At 40.2% G+C, this 19,746-nt stretch overlaps 2 protein-coding genes across 5 annotated transcripts; one reads left to right on the top strand and one right to left on the bottom strand.

The window, feature by feature from the left end:
• Positions 1–293: 293 nt before the first annotated feature.
• Positions 294–4,120, top strand: pofut4 (protein O-fucosyltransferase 4). Its single transcript, XM_030145871.1, has 5 exons — positions 294–431; positions 714–1,052; positions 1,180–1,560; positions 2,254–2,876; positions 3,044–4,120. Exons 1-5 carry the CDS (start codon positions 429–431, stop codon positions 3,192–3,194), a joined length of 1,497 nt encoding a protein of 498 aa, XP_030001731.1. The 5' UTR covers positions 294–428; the 3' UTR covers positions 3,195–4,120.
• znf185 (zinc finger protein 185 with LIM domain) lies at positions 4,039–16,673 on the bottom strand. Of its 4 annotated transcripts, XM_030145869.1 has the most exons (35): positions 16,537–16,673; positions 15,520–15,572; positions 15,107–15,224; positions 14,893–15,000; positions 14,773–14,799; positions 14,512–14,568; positions 14,351–14,398; positions 14,188–14,259; positions 14,023–14,103; positions 13,241–13,303; positions 12,951–13,073; positions 11,730–12,861; positions 11,662–11,699; positions 11,388–11,453; positions 11,186–11,254; positions 10,847–10,921; positions 10,554–10,628; positions 10,263–10,355; positions 9,843–9,902; positions 9,642–9,695; positions 9,363–9,422; positions 8,752–8,802; positions 8,600–8,644; positions 8,333–8,380; positions 7,985–8,050; positions 7,773–7,844; positions 7,584–7,646; positions 7,207–7,302; positions 6,868–6,915; positions 6,503–6,538; positions 5,730–5,795; positions 5,518–5,592; positions 5,347–5,412; positions 4,963–5,068; positions 4,039–4,582 (listed from the first exon to the last, which is right to left on the bottom strand). In XM_030145869.1, exons 2-35 carry the CDS (start codon positions 15,527–15,529, stop codon positions 4,481–4,483), a joined length of 3,369 nt encoding a protein of 1,122 aa, XP_030001729.1. In that variant the 5' UTR covers positions 15,530–15,572; positions 16,537–16,673; the 3' UTR covers positions 4,039–4,480. The 4 variants fall into 4 exon arrangements, with proteins under 4 accessions (XP_030001729.1, XP_030001727.1, XP_030001728.1 ...); XM_030145867.1 differs by having other exon boundaries at positions 11,662–12,861; positions 16,537–16,672; XM_030145868.1 differs by having other exon boundaries at positions 11,662–12,861; positions 15,520–15,569; positions 16,537–16,672.
• Positions 16,674–19,746: the final 3,073 nt, after the last annotated feature.

Below are 19,746 nucleotides of genomic sequence, written 5' to 3'. Positions count from 1 at the left end.
TGTGTGTGTGTGTGTTCATGTGAGTGCAAGTGTAGTGTTCTTGCTCTGACATCACATATATTGGATGCTGTATATGACTCTTATATATTGTCATTCTTCAAATTTCAATAAAAAGTATAAACAAAATAAAAGTAAATAAAAAAGAAAAGAAAAGAAAAAGAAAAGAAAAGAAAAGAAAAGAAAAGAAAAGAAATGGAAGCTCCTCCAGAGCTATAGGTGGCGCTGTGGGTCGCTACTTCGACCCCGTATGTACTGATAAAGAACCGTAGAAGAAGAGTCATCTGTTTTTTTATAGCCTCTGTACCGTTGGTTCTTGTCGGACAGCATCCAGTCTTTACAACCTCCCAAATCCAGACGAGGAAGGTATTCTCATTTTGGTCGGGGAACTAAGAAACCAGCATCTTCAACACCTCCATGTTGCTCTAACGATGGTATGGGAAATAATTTACTGTTAATATTGTAGCACTGTGACGGAACAGGCAGTGTGACTGGAATGTTACAATGCTAGGTAGTGTACTTGCTATACGAAGTTAGCTGCAGGCAGTAAAAGTTCATGTGTAGCAGTCTAACACCAAAAGTCGATAGAATTATTCCTTTGTTAGATGGTAATTACAGCTACTCTGGTTTGTTTTCCCTGGTTTTAGTTTATGACCTACTTTTACCAGAACATTCATGTCATTGAGATGTGTATTCCTCTCATCTCAACCTTGCAGATGGCAGTAAGGGGCCGGTTAGTGCCCTGTGTGTGTCTGGGGGTCCTGGGCCTGCTGTGCTGGGTCTGGGTGTCCTTTGCCTCTCTGCCAGATGATGAGCTTCCCCTGGGGTCCTTGGATGCAGTGGACCGAGGAGCCTTTCAGCCTCAGAGTGCTTTATCAGAGATGGAGTTTGCATCCATCAGTTCATACCGAGGTCCAGGCAACAATGACCGCCGCAGCAACAAGGAGCTGCCAATTCTCCTTTGGTGGAGCGGGGGTTTGTTCCCTCATTTCCCAGGGGACAGTGAACGTATTGACTGTGCCATATCCTCCTGTCTGGTCACAAGCAACCGCAAGGTACTAGAAATGTTTAACCTTAGCTTGTTGCTGAGAGTCTTGACTAGAATAAAAGATGCATGCAAACATTAATAATAATTATCATCTCAAGGTGACTTGCTGGTAATTTTGAGTTTGATCTTGAAAGGTCCAGCTGTACAAAAGGACAGCATCCATCATCTTTTATGGCACTGACTTTCGGGCATATGAGGCGCCACTCCCCCGTCTCCATCATCAGACCTGGGCACTTTTCCATGAAGAATCACCCATGAATAATTATCTCCTCTCCCACGGACCAGGAATTCGGCTGTTTAACTACACTGCCACGTTTCGCAGGGAGTCAGACTATCCTCTGACACTGCAATGGCTGCCCTCTCTAGACTATTTGCTGGAACCTATAGCCGTGTCCCTGGAGGAGAAGAAGCGGCTGAGGAGGGAGGGCCTGGCGCCCGTGCTGTACATGCAGTCTCACTGTGATGTACCATCAGACAGAGACCGATATGTACAGGAGCTCATGAAGTACATTGAGGTACAATACATAAATGTCTTTTTATATTTGCAGCATATTTTAACCACTGCATGACAGATGAGTGTAACTCATCTATAATTGATGCCTAATTATGAAAACCCATTATTATGCATTATATCCATAAGTTTAATGAACTGGATTTGTGGTCATGAGAGTTAAAAAGCATCATAAAGCCTCAAGTGAAATGCTGAAGTATTGCTACATATAAAAGGAGCAGGTATTGTTACAAGAGCAAGTGAAAGACGCAGAGATTTGGAGTTAAAATATTTTTTTGTCTTTATGGACTTGCACACAGCCTCTTTCAGAACTATATGAACAGATTTACATGCAGTGAAAATGTCTAGGTTTGAGTCGGTCTTTGTTTAGCTCATGCAGAATGCAGACTATTTATTATTAGACTTAAAACTAATTTTATACATATTCACTAAGTGTGTGGAAGACTTATGTTCTAGTTAAATTTGATGAAGTTTTGCCCAGAAACTGCACAAAATGGCCCAGGACCTGCTTATGGTGTTTTAATATAATTCATCTTGATCTATGCCATATTACTGCCATAAAACCAGTGTAAATGCTTGTTTATATAACCCTAGTCTGGTGCTTGTGAAATATCATTAGTTAGTGAAATGTTAGTATAATTTATAATTCATCCTCGTGTTTCTTGTCTTTGTCTCTTTTCACATATTTTATCTTTAGGTGGATTCTTATGGGAAATGCTTAAACAACAAACCTCTACCTGAATACCTGGAGGACACGTCCACTGCCACTGGTGAAGATCCCAAATTCATGAATTTTGTTGCCCGCTACAAGTTCCATCTAGCACTGGAAAATGGTTTATGTCCTGATTACATGACAGAGAAGCTATGGCGGCCCCTCCATCAGGGCTGTGTGCCTGTATATCGAGGCTCCTTTGTGGTGAAAGACTGGATGCCCAATGGCCACTCTGCCATCATCATCGAAGACTTCCCCACTCCAAAAGCTCTTGCGGATTTCCTCAAATTTCTGGATGACAATGATGACGAATATGCCAAATATATCCAGTTTAAGAACCCCAGCCATATTACTAATGCTCAGTTGCTGGAGACTTTGGAGACCCGTGAGTGGGGGGTTAATGACATGAGCAAACCCAACTATCTGAATGGATTTGAATGTTATGTCTGTGACCAGGAGAACACCAGACTTGCAGCAGAACGGGTTTACAAAAAAGCCCCTAAGAAAAACCAACCACCTCAGCCTAAAATGGCTGATAACACCCACATGGGTTGTCCCCTCCCCAGCCCAGGATATGGAGATGTCCAGGACCTGCCAGCAGATGATGGGTAGGTTTGACATCAAAAATTTGCAGTGCCAGGTGTGCAAGTCATGTCCCTTTTTGTACTTTAATGTGAATAACGATGTCCTCAAGCGATCTGAACCAGTCTGTTTTATTTGTCTAATTAAAATGCCCTCTGTGATGGGCCTAATCTGTTTGTATATCTGTCCGCAGATGGTTGCAAATATGGCCTCAGGATTACTGGCAGAGCTTGGACCAAGCTGAGGGGCTGGAGTCTCTGATAAGACATAACGAGTCAGACCCTTCACTGCTGTGGAGACACATCCAAAACATTGCTGTGAGCAGGGCCAGAGGAAAACAGTGACACAGGCCTTGAAACAAACGAAGGATGGAGCACATCCAGAATTCCAGGGATGTCATATATTATGCATTATCCCCTCTGTTTAAGTGAGGGAACAAAACAGAAATTACTCAGTTTTCCATCTGAGCCAGGACTTATTTACAGTTACGAGCATATGTACTACAGCCGACTTTGTATTCAGATAACATTACACTTTTGTCCTTCAACAAATTCAGTAATGGTAAATGTCTTAGAATGGTCTATAATAACATTTTCAAGTTGTTTTAGTGCCATAACTGAGGTGCCATCATTGCTCTTACTGTGCATTACATTGTAAATATTAACTGCCTACATTGCAGTTGTTCCACTGTGGCACATTCTCATGGGAGGAAGACTTTCATTGGACTGGGACAGAGCCAAAGATTTGTCCTCTGTACCAAGGGAGCTCTGCCTAACAGTGTGTGAAGACCATCAAGACACTAGCCGATGAACAGTATTAGTTCCTTTACAGTTAACTCCACAGGAGGCTGAGGGTTATTACCTAGAGTCACATTTATGTACACAGCTATTTTAAGTGACTATGCAAGTCAAATATTATTTCACAAAAGGCTGGAGGATGGTATATTTAAAGATAAGTACAGCTACTCAGTTGGAAATCTCCGCTGTAGTTGCAAAGTAGCTCTCAGGACTCATATAATATAAGCTCATCTAATGAATTTCTGTGGTAAATGCTTGATAATATATTGTTTTTACTGTTTTCCGTTACATGACAAGAATGTGCAATAGTTTTTTTTAAGCATGCTTTTCTAAAACATTAAAGGATTGAGGCAGCACACTACCTTTACTGTATATGACATTTGTACCAGAATCATGTAAAGCATTTTATTTTAACAAAGCATTGTACAATATTTTGTATGAAGAACAAATGAATAAAATGTTTTAACAAAGTATATTGCTTCTATAACTACTGTTGCTAAATTCTAATAATATCCCATTTGCCAGTATTAGTCTGTTCACAGTTAACTGCAGAGACACTGTTTTACAGACATATCCTTCATAGTTTAGAGGCAGATACAGATTTCACCACCAGGAATAACAACACAAGGTTTTGAAAGTAAAACAATGCCATAGGAACAAGTGTTCAGTAGTCATGTTCAGTATAACAGTCTCTTTGATCACCCTAAACCATCAATCCTAAGTTTAAACTGAACTCTGTCTAAACTTTGTCAAAAGGCCGCTTCTCACTTTATATGCTAATGAACATGAGGGGAAGGGGATGAGGATAAGAGGCTGCTGAAGAGCTTTGATAATCAGTCAAAAGCTTTGCTGTAACAACTCTCACAGTGGACTTTTCCACCATGTAGGAACATATTGTAGAGAAGGTCTCCCATAGGTCTGCCACACACGCCACACTGCAGAAGAAAACAAGATACAGTGTTTGAAACTAATAACAAAGGAAGTAAAGTGAAGGACAATTTTTAAATTCTGTCAGAGGAATTTACTGCTTGATAATATTTAATCCACAAAACTTTGGAAGCTTCAAGGACGCAATTAACTGGTGAAAATAAAAACTAGTGATTCGTGGACTGTCAATATGAAATAGCTGACCATCATTTGTATTTCAGGACTTCTATCAAGGGGAAAAAAGATATAAATCAATCTGTTACTTGAACAAAAGCTTATTTTCTCAACCTCAGTCCCTTCAAGGACACATGAATATATCATTTTATAATTCAACAAATACAAAAATATATCTTCAGCAGTTCAGCCACTGAAGAGACAGATGAATTACCTTGAAGCAGGAAGGGTGGCAGTTGATATTGAGGTGCTCAATGGTGATCTTGGCATCGCTGCCCACCGGCTCTCCGCAGTATGTACACTTGGATGACAGGGAGCCACTGGGGAGACAGGAATTGAGACAAGTTAACTCGGCCACACACTGTGGAGCTCTATCTAGTAAAATAACCTGTGACCCTTTCTGTCCTGTGCGAGGGAATTTAATAGGTGTAAATAATCCTCTGATGTCCCCGCTTAGCCTCCTAATGAGCAGGCTTGGTGGAATTTCTGTCTTATTGCTTACACATATCTGCTTTCAGCAGAACTGGAAACAAAACGGCATGGGGAGAAAAGAGCTTACAGCTGAAGACAGGCTAATGCAGGTTTAAAGAGTTATTACCTGGAGAATTTGGAGGGGCTACTGTAGGAGTAATTGGCAGAGCTGGACGTCAAATAATCTGACCCACTGTGAAAACAGAAATGGTTGAAATATTTATTTATTTTGTAACAACTATCATCATTTTTTTTATTTAATTAGGTAAAAAAAAACATATATACATTTCGTTCTTACCTGCTGGGGTAGTCTTTGGTGTTATGCAAGGACAGCTCTGTTGCACTAACATACTCTTTCAAGTATACAAACCCCCTTGAACAGAGGAAAGTGATGATGGGATGACAAAGGGACAGATTTCAGAAGAGATTAGGTTAATGCGTTAAATTATATTCATATAATTAAATAGGGGTTCAGTTGAGTTGTAGTCTGCAGTTTGTAAAATCACTCACTTTTTGGGCTCTGGTGTTTGGACTTGCTGGTTTTCTTCTGTCACAGTCCTAGAGTAGGTTTCATAACTGGAGAAAGCGCAGCAGCGTTAGTCTCATCTTTCACTACTGATGACAGTAGTATGATGAGTTATACTGAAGGACTATATCTGTCAAATGTAACTCAGAAGATAATCATTTTCTGCCAACACTTGTTAATGGCATGCTGTTTAACGGGCTGCGTTTTGACAAAAGGACATCTCTAATACACATCATTAATCTGACATCTGGAGGCTGATAATTAGAGAGGAAATGAGGGCAAATTGAAAGACAACGGACGAACGGAACTTGTCATTTCACTTCAGTAATAGAGTCGAGTCATGAGTGTGTCTAACTAGGCGTCATGAAAAAGTTACAGGTAACTTCTAGTTTTAGAAGTGAATGTTAAGCAAATGCAGCTGCATTCCCTCAGGGTTTGGCCTAAATCTCTCACCCTCTAACTAATGCAGCTCTATTATAATCACACAGGAATAGCAGAAGTGTTATGCGAATGGGTAAAACAAGCCGTGATGAGCTAAATATTTGATAGGATGTGAGATACTAAATGCTCTTCTTCAAATTAAACATTTATTCCACTTATAGAAAAACATGTTTTCTTTAACACAATCTGAAGTTATAAAAGACTGAAAGTGTCTTTATACAAGAAGATCAACAGAGCAAATAGTGAGAAATAACACAGTGGAAAAAAGTGTTCTTGCGTTAAGTTGTGTCTGACATTAATAAGATCATAAACTTACCGATCCATAGCGGGCTCAGGCTCACTGTGTATCTCCCTTGAAAGAAAAGAAAGCGGTATTAGACTTTTACTGTAGGCTGAAACAGTCAATACGCTAAACACAAGTCAGTGCACAGGAATTCGGCAGCTCTTATAAGTGTATGAAACTGATCTTTGTGAATCACAGCTCCAGAGGGGTCGGCTTTATTGACCAGGTGTGGTCTGTTTTCTTTTGTTCCACACCAGTGCGTCATCCTGAGCCCTCCTTTATGCACTGTGATTCTAAACATTACCTATACCACCTCTTCAGCTCTCAGCTCATAGTAATCACCCCAGCTCATGCTTATTAGTTTAGGAATCTCAAATTGGAGGATTTTTTTTCCTCACCTGACAGTGGTGATAGTTGTCACTGTTTCTGTCTGTGTATCCTCTGGCCTACAGAAAAAACAAAAAACAAAAAACAAAACACACAAGATAAAATAATTACAATAAGCCTGGCAGAACAGGATGGGAAATGGTGATATTTTTACTGTAAGAGTAAAAAGTTGAGAAGAAGTGTATTGTTCCTAGACTGAGGTATAAGAAAGTTTCAATTTGTATTTAGCTTGCCTTCAATTAAATGCTTGACAGCAGCTGAATTTTAAGGAGCTGTTATCATATTCTGCTAAAGTGTAGAAAAAGAGTGTTTTAATAAGCATTTAATGAGCTCAGCTATTGTCGAGATACCTTTCTTCTTCTTTCTCTTCCTCCTCCTCTTCTGTATTGATGGTGTAGACAGTGGGCGACGTCCACCTGTCCCATGGGGAATCATTTTCTTTGGACCTTCAGCACAAACAAACATAGGATATTGTAGCATGAGATGATCACATTTTAGCTCTCTGAACTTTGTAAGAGGAGAAAAGGGATCTGTTTACTGGGGTTGTAACAAATATACTATATCTGACCTATTTTTGTAAGCACCAGTGCACAATGTCTTATGGTTCAGTGAGTAAAGTGTTCATTCTGCAGTGCCCGAGTTACTTTGCAGCGGTGAAAGGGAAGGAGGTTATGGGAATAAAAGGAGCAGGTATGGATCCGGAGCTTTCAATAAAAAGATTACTTACTTTCTCTCAAACATGACCACCGTCTGTTGATCTTCAGCTTGGCCCTCTGGTTCAGCTTCTCGGCTGAAAGGACAATACATTGAAAGGCTTTTAGCGCATAATGGCCGTGACTGTGTAGATGGAGATGAATGAAACATAGTGGCCCACATTGTCTGTGGACGTATAATAGTACTTTAAGTGTGTCATCACCTCTCGTCTGTGTTTGTCTGCTGAGGTGGGTTCACTTCCCATGTGCGTGCCCATGACCGGTGACTGCTGAGACTGAGGATCCAAAAGTGGAGATGAAGAACATGCAGAAGTTATGACAGATCAAGCATGACAGAAAATGTAATGTGAGTGGTTTGCTCTGCAGGTGCTTCTTCTCTATCTCACACTCGTGCAAACATGCTGCAGTTCAATACCTTCTGGTGTCAGTATCGATGGGAATGATGTCATCTGCAAGGGACTCCAATGTTTTACTGCTCATGCTGTCACACACAAGGAGGCAAAGAGAAAAAAAATTACATCCAAACTCAAGTGGCACTTAAGCTCTTTTTTTTAATCGTTGCAATGTGATTATCTTTGAAATAATGATCATTTTTCCATTTGAAGAGGTCACTATGATGTCTCTGGATTATTGCAGTGGGCAATTTTGTCATTTTCTGCACTGAGAGATTAATCTATCCATTAAAAATCATGATTAATCATGAAAAAGTATAATTTGTTATCTTAATCACACAAAGCCAACTAAATAAATGCAGCTGGCTTACTTTATTTCTGGACTTGGATCTTCGTTCTTTATGGAAATAAGTGAAGCACTGCATAAACGTCAAAAGAGAAACACAGGAATCAGTGACAAATAAGACACAGTCACCGTGCAGATTACATGTGTGGCTGTTGATTATGAATGATAATTACTGCAACAATCCACAAAGTAAAGTGGTTATAGTAACGCAATAGCAGATATATGATAGTATCAGTAGAACAAACAAAGTTTACAAAATAGAAAAGGGGAATTTACATTATCTCTGTCATACCTGTTGATGGGAATATCTGAGAGAGGCTGGAGCAGGTCAGAGGAGCTGCAATAGAGAAAAGTGGCTCATAATCAGAAACTGCTGCATTATGCATGCCGAGATGCTATCTGGCTGGCTGGAAAACAGTCACAGCTCCGAACCAATATGATTACCTGTTAGGGGATGTGGTCCCTATCGGATATGGATCAAACGGATCAGCCGAGCTGAAAAACAATTTCACACTGATTTCACTCTCAATTGTCAGCATGGCCCATCTTGTGTCAGAGGAATTCTGATCACATTGACTCATAATGGAAAGATACATCGACTCATAATGGAAAGATTTAATGCAGTTTGAATAGTAAACAAACGGAGGCCAAACTTAATCAAAATCAGACACTGAATGTATTTGACAAATGGAAATACTATTCTTCCACTGAATGGTAAGAGTGTACTTCCACTATTCTTCACCTGAATCGAACTCTGATTTTACTCAGTCCTGATTACACTCATTAGATAATTCATTTTGGCAATTTTAATTTCTGCTTTTTTACAAGCTAGAAAATCCTACAGACAATTTTTAATAACCACATTACACTTAATTTGTCTCTTTAACTAGAACGATTATCTAAATTAAAATGAAATCCCATTTTTAGAGTAGGTCCTGAGGCATATTAGAATTAATAGTTAGAATTATGCAGTAAACAACCATGAGCATTACATATACACTGTTTTATTTCAGTCAAAATAAATGACAGCTAACATTTAATGTAGAATTAAGTACCTTGATTCAGTGACTGTGGTAATGACACGTGAACTCTGAGGAGCTGCATTTTCCTCTTCACTGCATGATGGCAGCGTAGAATAAAGTACAAAAACAGTAGAATACCATGATGGAGAGAGAAAAGAGGCCAAGGAAAGGTTAGTGCGGTTCTTCTCATACACTATTTACTATGCCAGTCCATTAGAAAAGCTTTGAAACCCACTGAACTATTTAACAAGCATGAAAACCAACTGAATATAGCACAGAACAGTCTTTTTGTGTGTGTTTGAGTTCTTATACCTTTTGTCAGTAATGATCACAGTTTTGGTGGTGATAGTGGCTGTCTCTGTGAGGCTGGCGGGCAGAGAGAGACACGGCATAGTTTCAGGCAGAGTTAGTGGAAATCATTACAAGGCATATCTGAATAGAATGCATTTCTTAGCTGGAACAGCTCAGCATAGATAGATAATTGTTTAAGAGCAGCCTGTCATCTCCTTCTACCTTTGTGTTTCTTTGGCTGTCTCATCTGTCTGCTTCTCCTCCTCTCGCTCCATGCTGAGGCTGGTGGAGGCAAAACAAAGCCACAATACTAATCAGTACAGAACATTCTCTTCTATTTCCATTCACACACAGATAAGACGAGGCTTTCTGTTTCAAAGTATTACTCAGCCGCTTTAGGAAGCTGTGACTTTGTTTCTATCTAATACAGAGCAGGGGTTAAAATAGAATTCAGAAAGCAGTCGAGCCTTGATTTATGGATCAAACTTGAGGCGGAAGAGGTTTATAAAATCTTACACCTCAGGGAACTGAAGCTGGGATGCTGGCCTCCATCTGTAGCGATAAGAATTAACGGTAGAGAGAGAGAAAGAGAGAGGGGGTGGTGGGGGGATAAGGAGCTGGGGCATCATGAGTCTTTCTCACCTGCGTGTCTGTGTGGTAATTATAACGTCATCAGTGTCAATGTCATTGACCAGGAGACCCACAGTGCCACTGGTCTTGGCTGGGTCTGTCCCACTAAGATATCAAACACACAAGAGGAGAGTTTGTGAGCATGCTCCCTTGATCCTGTACATCCAAGTCTGGAAAGGTAAGTTAAGGCAATGCTTCAGCTTGCTACTGACAAGGGAGCTATTGATTTTTCACTTATGAAAGGATAATGCCTCGCATATCTCTGGTATTTGGGGCTTGGGTGGGAAAGTGCTCTTCCTATACCTATCTAGCCCACTAAGCAGATCCTGACTCCAGCGTCCTGGGCTGGGGGGAACAGGCTCTGCTGACTGCTCTGGGCTGCGGAGGCGGAAAGAAAAAAACAAGAGGAAGTGAAGAAGGTGATGAACAACAGGGATTTAAGATTTAAAGAAGATTTCAGAGCAGGTTGAGGTAGAGACAAGGATGGGTATTAGAAGTCCAGCAGTGCCACCTTGTGGGTGACATTCAGCAAAAGGACCTTTTTATCGACCAGACTGCTTAAATGTGCAGTTAGTGAGAATGTATTTTTAACAAACCCATTATTGAGGAACAGGAGATCGTCTGTTATTGGTTCACAGTTGCTGAGCTTTGGAGTTGGCTCCTGTTCAACACTGCAGTAAGGTGGAGAAAAAGAAAAAGAAAAAAAAAAAAAATCAGTGCACCTGTTTTGGCACAGATACTCTACACTGCATTTTTTAAGCACCACAGTTAATCAAGAGTAATTTGAGACATCCACTCGTGTAAGGTAGTTTAAGGAACCTGAAACTAGGATGTTATTTGCATTATTCACACTAGTTTAACCGTGGCCGTTTGCAACTATCTGTTTTCTTGCCAGCCCTGCTATGACATGAATGAGGAAGTTCTTGGTTTCGTACCCATTCCCTGTGTCAATGTTCACTGAGCCTCCTTCTTCCTTTTCCAGCACTGGCTCATCCTCCATCAAGCTGGAAAGGAAATAAACTCTTACTATCAGATGGTGTGCACAGGCATGAGGTACTAACATGTTAGTGCCAGGGTAGTAACGTATATATATTTTTAAAAATATTTTTGATTTAATCTTTTTTTTTTCACTTGTACCTGCTTGGGCTTGTGCCGAAAGAAATGAGGGTGTCAGACAAAGCTGACAGTGTGTCAACATTGGAGCTGTGAAAATAGAACAGACAAACATATAGCATACCTGGGCAGCAGACAGCAAACATAGACCATGAAGAATAAAGACAAGCACAGGTAGAACATGTAAAACTTACCTGTAACCAGTCTGACCAATGAGCACAAAGTTAAACAGCTTCATTTTTTATGTTGACGCTAGAGTACTATGTAATGGTGTGATTTTATTGAAGGCGTGTCTTACCTCAGGTTTGAAGATGGTTCAGGTTCTGGTTCAGCTTCCACTTTAGATTCAGGTTCTGGTTCAGCTTCTACTTTAGGCTCAGGTTCTGGTTCAGCTTCCACTTTAGATTCAGGTTCTGGTTCAGCTTCCACTTTAGGTTCAGGTGCTGGTTCAGCTTCTACTTTAGGTTCAGGTTCTGGTTCAGCTTCTACTTTAGTTACAGGTTCTGGTTCAGCTTGTACTTTAGGTTCAGGTTCTGGTTCAGCTTGTACTTTAGTTACAGGTTCTAGTTCAGCTTCTATTTTAGTTACAGGTTCTGGTTCAGCTTCTATTTTAGTTACAGGTTCTGGTTCAGCTTCTACTTCAGGTTCTGGTTCAGCTTCTACTTTAGGTTCAGGTGCTGGTTCAGCTTCCACTTTAGATTCAGGTTCTGGTTCAGCTTCCACTTTAGGTTCAGGTGCTGGTTCAGCTTCTACTTTAGGTTCAGGTTCTGGTTCAGCTTCTACTTTAGTTACAGGTTCTGGTTCAGCTTCTACTTTAGGTTCAGGTGCTGGTTCAGCTTCCACTTTAGGTTCAGGTGCTGGTTCAGCTTCTACTTTAGGTTCAGGTTCTGGTTCAGCTTCTACTTTAGTTACAGGTTCTGGTTCAGCTTCTACTTTAGGTTCAGGTTCTGGTTCAGCTTCTACTTTAGTTACAGGTTCTGGTTCAGCTTCTACTTCAGGTTCAGGTGCTGGTTCAGCTTCTACTTTAGGCTCAGGCTCTGGTTCATGTCCTGGTTCAGCTTCTACTTTAGGTTCAGGCTCTGGTTCAGCTTCCACTTTAAGTTCAGGTTCAGGTTCTGTCTTCACTGTGACAACGGACACAGATGCAGGAGACACTATGGCAGGAGTCAGTGGGGCAGGTGATTCTGGGACAGCTGAAGCAGCAGGTGGGGGAGTTGGAGTAGGTGAGGGTGGAGCGGCTTCAGCTACAGGTGACTCAGCAGCCTTTGAGTCATCAGGTTTTGTACAGACTGCTTGAACAAGTTCAGGGATGAGTTCAGGTAGAGGAGTGGCCACTTTGGTGCAACCTGGTGTCATGCCTTCAAAGGGGTCTTTTTCTGTTACAGATACTGGAGCTGGATCTTCTTCTTTCATGGCCTCTAGAGCAGCTTCCTCTACCTTTGGAGCAACTGGCTCATTATCGGTGACTTCAGGAGATACTTTAGCACTAGCGTCGACTCTGTAAACCACAAAAATAATGATTGACAGTGGAGACATAGGCACCAAGTAAGATGTTTAGTGAAAACAGAACTATGATATGGAGCATACATTTTCCGTGGTTTGGGCTCAGGCACAGCGGCAGTGTGTGTGTCGGGGGTATCAGTGGAAGGGGGTGGAGGGCTAACAGGTGCTGGAGCAGCGACACTCTCATCATCATCTGTAATCTCCACCCTGCAGATTTGTACCCAAGCACAGGTGCAGATGGATGTGAGTGTACACAAATGAAAGGAGCCCCCCCCCAGAAAAACCATTTGAGTGCATATTTTGATTTGTAAGTTGTGGTATATCTTTTGCCTTGACAGCTTTTAGCATCAGGAACAGTGAGAAGGAATGTTTACCTTTTAGCCACAAAGGATGTACTGTTGTTGACCAATGAAGTGTCAGCTGTTTTATCTTTAGACCTGGAGTTTTTTAAAACACAAATTTCCATGAATACATCCCAAAATACTAATCATTTCAATAAAACGTGATTATAGAGTTTACTTATTTTTTTAACCCATAAAGACCCAAATATACACCAGTGACCAAAACCATCTACTGAGCTAAACTGTTTAATAACTTCTGATCCATTAATCCTATCGATACATAGAAATAATTGGTGTAAAATACAGTTTGACATCTTTTCATGGTCATCAGATATGACCCATTTGAACGTTCAGAGGCTCTGTAGTTACCATGGAAACACTGTCATCTTCTACAGCATTGATTCACCAATAAAACCCATGGAGTTGGATCAATGATAGTGGTTCTAGACACTTGGTTTATGTTCAGTTAATGATATATTTTACTGAAAAAGTCACTTTTCTCAAGTTTTCTCTGTTTTTGGTATGATAATCCTCAAATGTAATCTCAGCCTGATGATTAAAGTACACGATCAGTAAAATAAATAATGGAAAATACCAGATTTTCACTTTAAAAAAATTGCAAAAATGGAGAGGATAATATCATAATAAATGGTAATAAATCACTTATGAAAGGTTAAATGGAGAGAAAAATGTATTTGGGAACTAACACAACAGTATCTCTGGGTCTTTATGGGTTAATGCTAGTTACTTTGTTATCATTAGAAATGTCTTATGAGTGTTGAGATAAACAATAGGAGAGAGAAACAAATACATACTCGTAAAACTTAGCAGCTGAAAGTACATAAGACCGCTGCCTTCCTGCACTTTTCCTCAGAACATTACTGGCTGCTTCCGTCCTGCAGAAATGACGTTAATATAATCTCTTTTCTGGGCCAGAGAAATCAAATTGAATGCCATCCTTTGTGCAAACCAAGTCTCACCGTTTCTCCTGCTCCTCGGGACTGAGTGTGCCTTCCTGGGTCTCTGAAGCGGACCTCACAGTGTGTGGGGCTCTAAGGAACATAAGCGCAAACATACACCTCATGAAAATACATTCTCACTTTGTGCCAACAGCTACGTGTGGGATCTGATTTGTGGGCTCACATTCTCTTGTAGCTCTCTGAAGGTTTTTTGGTGAATTGTGTTGTTCCACTGTGGGTAAACACAAAAATATATATATTGATGTGGGAATTGGAGAAAGCAATCAAAGTAAGTTTCTAGTCTGGCTAAAATCTCTGCCAAAAACAAGAAAGAACAGCTCCCACCTAATGCCGTTAGATGTTGAGGATGAAGCAGGCTTCTCTGTTTTAGTGAAAACGCCTCTAAAAGAAAAACAAAAAGCATTAAGTAATCCACAGTTTAATTACAAAATGTAAAGCATTGTGCAGATAATCCTAAATCTCCCTTTGATTTAAGACTCAAATTGGATAAATGTTGAAGGTACTTTTTCTGATACTTCCATCTCTATGTAAATACTGAAATAAAAGTGAGAGTGAATTTGTACCCAGAAGGAGGTTTGGTCTCACCTGATCAGGTATCCTGATGTAGGTGCTCTGGGTTCAAAACAGAGATTTGTTATCAGTTTAATCTTGTTTAACAGGGAGGATTCAAAACACTTGCTCGACAACTTAGAAACTAGTGTTTACTTTTCAGTGTCAGACACGATGGGAGACGCAGTGGGTTTTGTTGGGGAGGATACTGGACTGGTTTCAAGGGAGGCTCCGTTCAAGCGGCTCGCTCTTACTTCAGCCAACCTGTGTGATTGTACAAGACAGATCTGGTCTGTTCAGGTAACTGTGACAGAGGCTCCTTCTAAAGGTGTGAATAAAGCACAAACAGCTCCTATTGGTGTGCTCTTACCAAGGTTTCTCCTCTTTTCTTTCATCCTGAGGTTCACTGCGGCGCTGCAACCAGCTGCTGTCTCCCTTCAGCTTGGTCCGCACTTTGGTGGTTTTGAACACAGCTGCTCTATCCCCCTCTGAGACACAAACACATGCGTGTCACACACCCACACACCATCTGAGATATTATACACACTGTAGGCTGCATCATTCTGACACTTTAATCACTGTCTGCTTGATAACGTGCATGATATTCAGCCTCCTTTCACTGTGTCGATCAATCAGTCATTTTGCATTAAATCATGGCAAAGACAGAGCAACAGATTTTACAGATTTATCAGCCTGGCATCGAGACACGCCCTCTGGTGTCCTCTGCTTTTGTCGGAGGAGACATGTCATCTATTTTCACATCAGATCAGTTGGTCTGCTCACCGTTTGACATGGCTGTTCTTGAAGTTTCTCTTCTTTGTTTCTTTACAGACCTCCTGAAAAATACATGGAAACCAATTACATTAGTGACATCCTATTAAAAGAAACAGTATTATTTTAACCACAAGTTTGAATTATCTCATAACTCAGTCATTCTCAAACAGACCTTCCCACGCCATGTTCCCTCCCAATAAGGAACATGTGGCCTGTAAAGCATGCCTTAGTCTCATTCTTTAGACATGCAGCTGATCCTGTCTTTCCACTTTCCAAAATATACTGCTATTGCATAAATTGCATGAATGGCCACACACCAACATACATATATGTGTGTGTGTGTGTGTGTGTGTGTGTGTGTGTGTTTGTATGTACTACATAGATAGGAACTAAACAGAGTGATTTATGTGATTGGGCAAAAATTGTTTCTTTGTATCTAAATTAGCTGACCTCTGTTATTTATGGTCAAAAATGAGCTACTCAGTGGAAAATATACCTCCCCGGGGAACTCATAAAGGAAGACAAAATATTAATGAAACCCTGATGAGCATTCCCTTATCTGAAAGTAGACTAAGCTTATGCAAAACTGCGGCGTACTGCCAAATTCAGAATGCAAATATAACTTGTGAAATTCCTTGGGCTGTACATTCATTTCGTCTACAGCAAGTTGACACAATATCTCTTGAGGATATTGTCCTGAATATTGGTGACAGAGCAAATACACTGAGGGCTCAGAGAGTGTATTTATACTAGGTTTAACACATCAGTACACACAAGATAAATGATTAATGAAGAGCAATTGCATTTAGGCGAGCACCGAGCAGGACAGACAACTCTACAGACAAGCAATCATGACAGGGAAACACCCAGAAAAATGAGAGTCCACACACAAACAATACAGTTAACCATTTTAACAGCTTAGTCTGATAAATGACCCGTGTGATTTCTGCTGATTTGTAAAGTCAAAAACAGAAAGTATCCACTAAAATATCCACACAAGTCAAGCACCTGTTACTGGGCACGTACCTGTTATCACTTTATATCCAGATGGACTGTCGTCGGGCAGGAGTGTGTGACAGTGTGCCACTCAGTGGGTAGTAAATGCTCTGTGTGACAGGTGTTTCAGTCCCTCAGGTTGTGAACAGGTACGGGCGTGAGCACTAACAAGCCCAGCCAGTCAAGGAGGGTAGGGGTGGAGCAGTGTGTGTTTTTCTACCAGCATGCGTGCGTAAGAGGTTGCTAAGAACTCATTTTTGTTTACTAAATTTGTGCTTTGTTCATGGAAGAGAGCAAGCACATACCTGCCATACAGGTGGATGTCAATTATTTCTGAGAAACAGCGAGGAATAGGCGAATGGACGATAACAGGGTGCACAGCATGGCATATGCATATGTGAATCCACTCATGGAAACATCTCCTCTGGGAAGGCTTCGCTTCTGCTCAGTAGGAAGGAAAAACCCAGGAAGCATACATCATCAAAATGTGATCAAATGAAACTTACAATAGCAGTGGTTAACGTCTCAAAAAACTGATTTTAGTCTTCTGTAGAGAGGGCCTTTGAAAGAACAGACAATAGGAAGTGTCTTACATGGAACAGATTTTTTTAGATGATCAGATAGAAGACTATAATGATTTTTTAAGCCATTTCATAGAGCATGAAGAGAAGCAGATGTGGTCCCATAACAAACAATTTGTGAAAGACAAAAGCGTTTTTGTTCTTGTCCAATATTTCTACTAAAAACTAAAAAAAAAAAAAAACACTTTCAAGCAAACGGTCACAGTATGCTCCATTTGAAAACAACATGGATATCAGCTCACCACTGTTTCTGTGAGCAAAATAACAATCTCTGTGCTGAGTACATATTTACAAACCTTTTTCAAAACAGAAAAGGGTGTGAATAGATTTCGCAATATGCCAGTGAGAGAAGATGAAAGAGGAAATTAGTAAGTCTGAGAGCCAAAGTTTCACTCTAGTGAGCACACTGGCATATGTAAACGCTGCAGCCTTTTATCTACCTGGATCCCTCTCCCTCTTTCTTTCTTTCCCCCGAACCAGAAACCAGTCAGACTGCCTTGCCTGCTGTCTCTGACTCTAACAGTGAATCATTTAGGTGCTGCTGGTGCAGAATTAAAAAAAGAATGTAAAGTATCTGAGCTTAACACCTTCCTTGTTGTAATACTCACACACCAAGACATGGAATGAAAAAAAAAAAACATTTCACCAATGAGAAACATCTTTAAAATCTCATTCATATATTTAACAAAAAAACATAACACAAGGAAAATTATATATATCCAAAGCTGAAACTCCTGAAATAATACAAATCAACAAAACGGCATAGGTGACATATGTAATGTAGTAATGTTCCATGCATATCTTTATTGCCCATCCCATTATTGTCTGAAGTGACAGTCCTAGTCAAGTATTCCAGCCGTTTGCCTGACTCGTAGAAACACATGCCATTATGATGACATGTATTATCTAAAGCTAGAGTGGCAGAGTAACTGCAGTATCACTGTGTCGGAAGAAAATGTGATGAGAGTTGTAAAAGTGGGTTTAATGTTCGTAATATGCAAAAGGTATATGAGCATCCCATATGTCTCTGCACCATTTTATATAATGAGTTTGTTTTCCATCAGGGTGGAGGTTTTGCGTCCCCAGGGGTGCAACAAATAGATATAAAGTCATTTATCACCTCAGTTATTAGCCTCACAAACAAATTATGATTTGGTTTGAAAATGGTTGTTATTTATCCCCATGGTTTACTTATTCTACCTCTTTGTCATGTTCTCTGTTTAGTGACAATGGAAGATTTGACAAAATTTAACTCTGTTTAATATAGTACAGTTTATGTGTGTAGCTATGTTCTTTATTGTATGGGTTATTGCTAGATGTATATTTTACCAGCTGCTGCCTGCAAGCTGAATTGCCCCCAGTGGTGTTAAAGTTTAACTCTAGTCTACTCTGATGTAATTGTTGAACTTCTCATTCCAACATTAAGGTCACTCTCCTTTACAGTCTGTATTCACGTCCATCTATAAGGTGTTTGATGATGTTCTGATCAGGCTTCATGTTGGCTGGTCTACTATTGCCCTAAACTTGTGTGTTGTGGATTGTTAGATCATGTACAGTGTAGTGGACAGGTCCACAGTCATGTTGATAGACTACTAAGCCTTTTCCATTCCATTCCATTCCAATCCAATCCAATCGTATTTATAAAGCACTTTAAAACAACCACAGTGGACCAAAGTGCTGTATAGAAGAATAAAAGCACAATACAAATTAATCAAAGCATTAAAAACATTAAAATCAAATCAAATAAAAACAAGTTAAAATATGAAAACAGAAACAAAATGTCAGCATTGCACAAGTGTTAAAAGGCCAAGGAGAACAGGTGGGTTTTAAGAAGAGATTTAAAAACAGGTATGGAGGAAGCCTGTCTGATATACAGAGGCAGGTTGTTCCACAGTCTGGGACCAGCAGCAGCAAAGGCCCGATCTCCTCGTAGCCTGCACGTTGTTTTAGGCACCATCAAAAGCAGCTGATCAGCTGATCTGAGAGAGCGAGTGGGGGTGTATGTGTAAAGGAGCTCAGTGAGGTAGGGCGGTGCAAGACCATGGAGGGATTTAAAAACAAATGAAAGTATTTTAAAATGGATTCTAAAATGGACAGGCAGCCAATGGAGTGACGCTAAAACCGGGAAAATATGCTCAAATGATGATTTTCCAAATGATTAAATGTACATCAGCTTCTTAAAGCTGCTTTGCTTGATGTTCAATATTTTTACTGTTCTTCAAAACAGCCAAGTAGCTTACAGAAATACAAGGGAGAAAAAAATTTATAAATACAAGAAAGAAAGAAAAAGAAGAAAAGAAAAAAAAAGTAAAATAGGACGAACAATTCAAGATGATAAGGTACATGATGTTGCATCACTAGTAAACTGGCTGGATTCCACATAGATTCCTACAAAAAAAAAGAGGTGAGTGGCATGTTATGGACCAGTTCCCTGGCCAAGATTGTCATTGGTTTGAGCCATATGGTCCAAAAAAAAGCTGGTAAATCTTATAAGACGTCTTTAGATTATTACTCATGTTGTATCTGATCTTCTCCTTGTGAAGCACAGAGGTAATGTCTATCAACCATGTTTTGAAAAGAGGCACAGTCTCAGATTTCCAAAGGCTTAAAATGAATCTTTTTGCGATCATCATCCCATACATGATAGTGCACTAGGAGG

This window comes from Sphaeramia orbicularis, chromosome 10 (genome assembly GCF_902148855.1).
Source record: "Sphaeramia orbicularis chromosome 10, fSphaOr1.1, whole genome shotgun sequence".
NCBI lineage: Eukaryota > Metazoa > Chordata > Actinopteri > Kurtiformes > Apogonidae > Sphaeramia > Sphaeramia orbicularis.
Note: the sequence above shows the minus strand (reverse complement) of the source record. Positions and strands in the feature narration are given on the sequence as shown.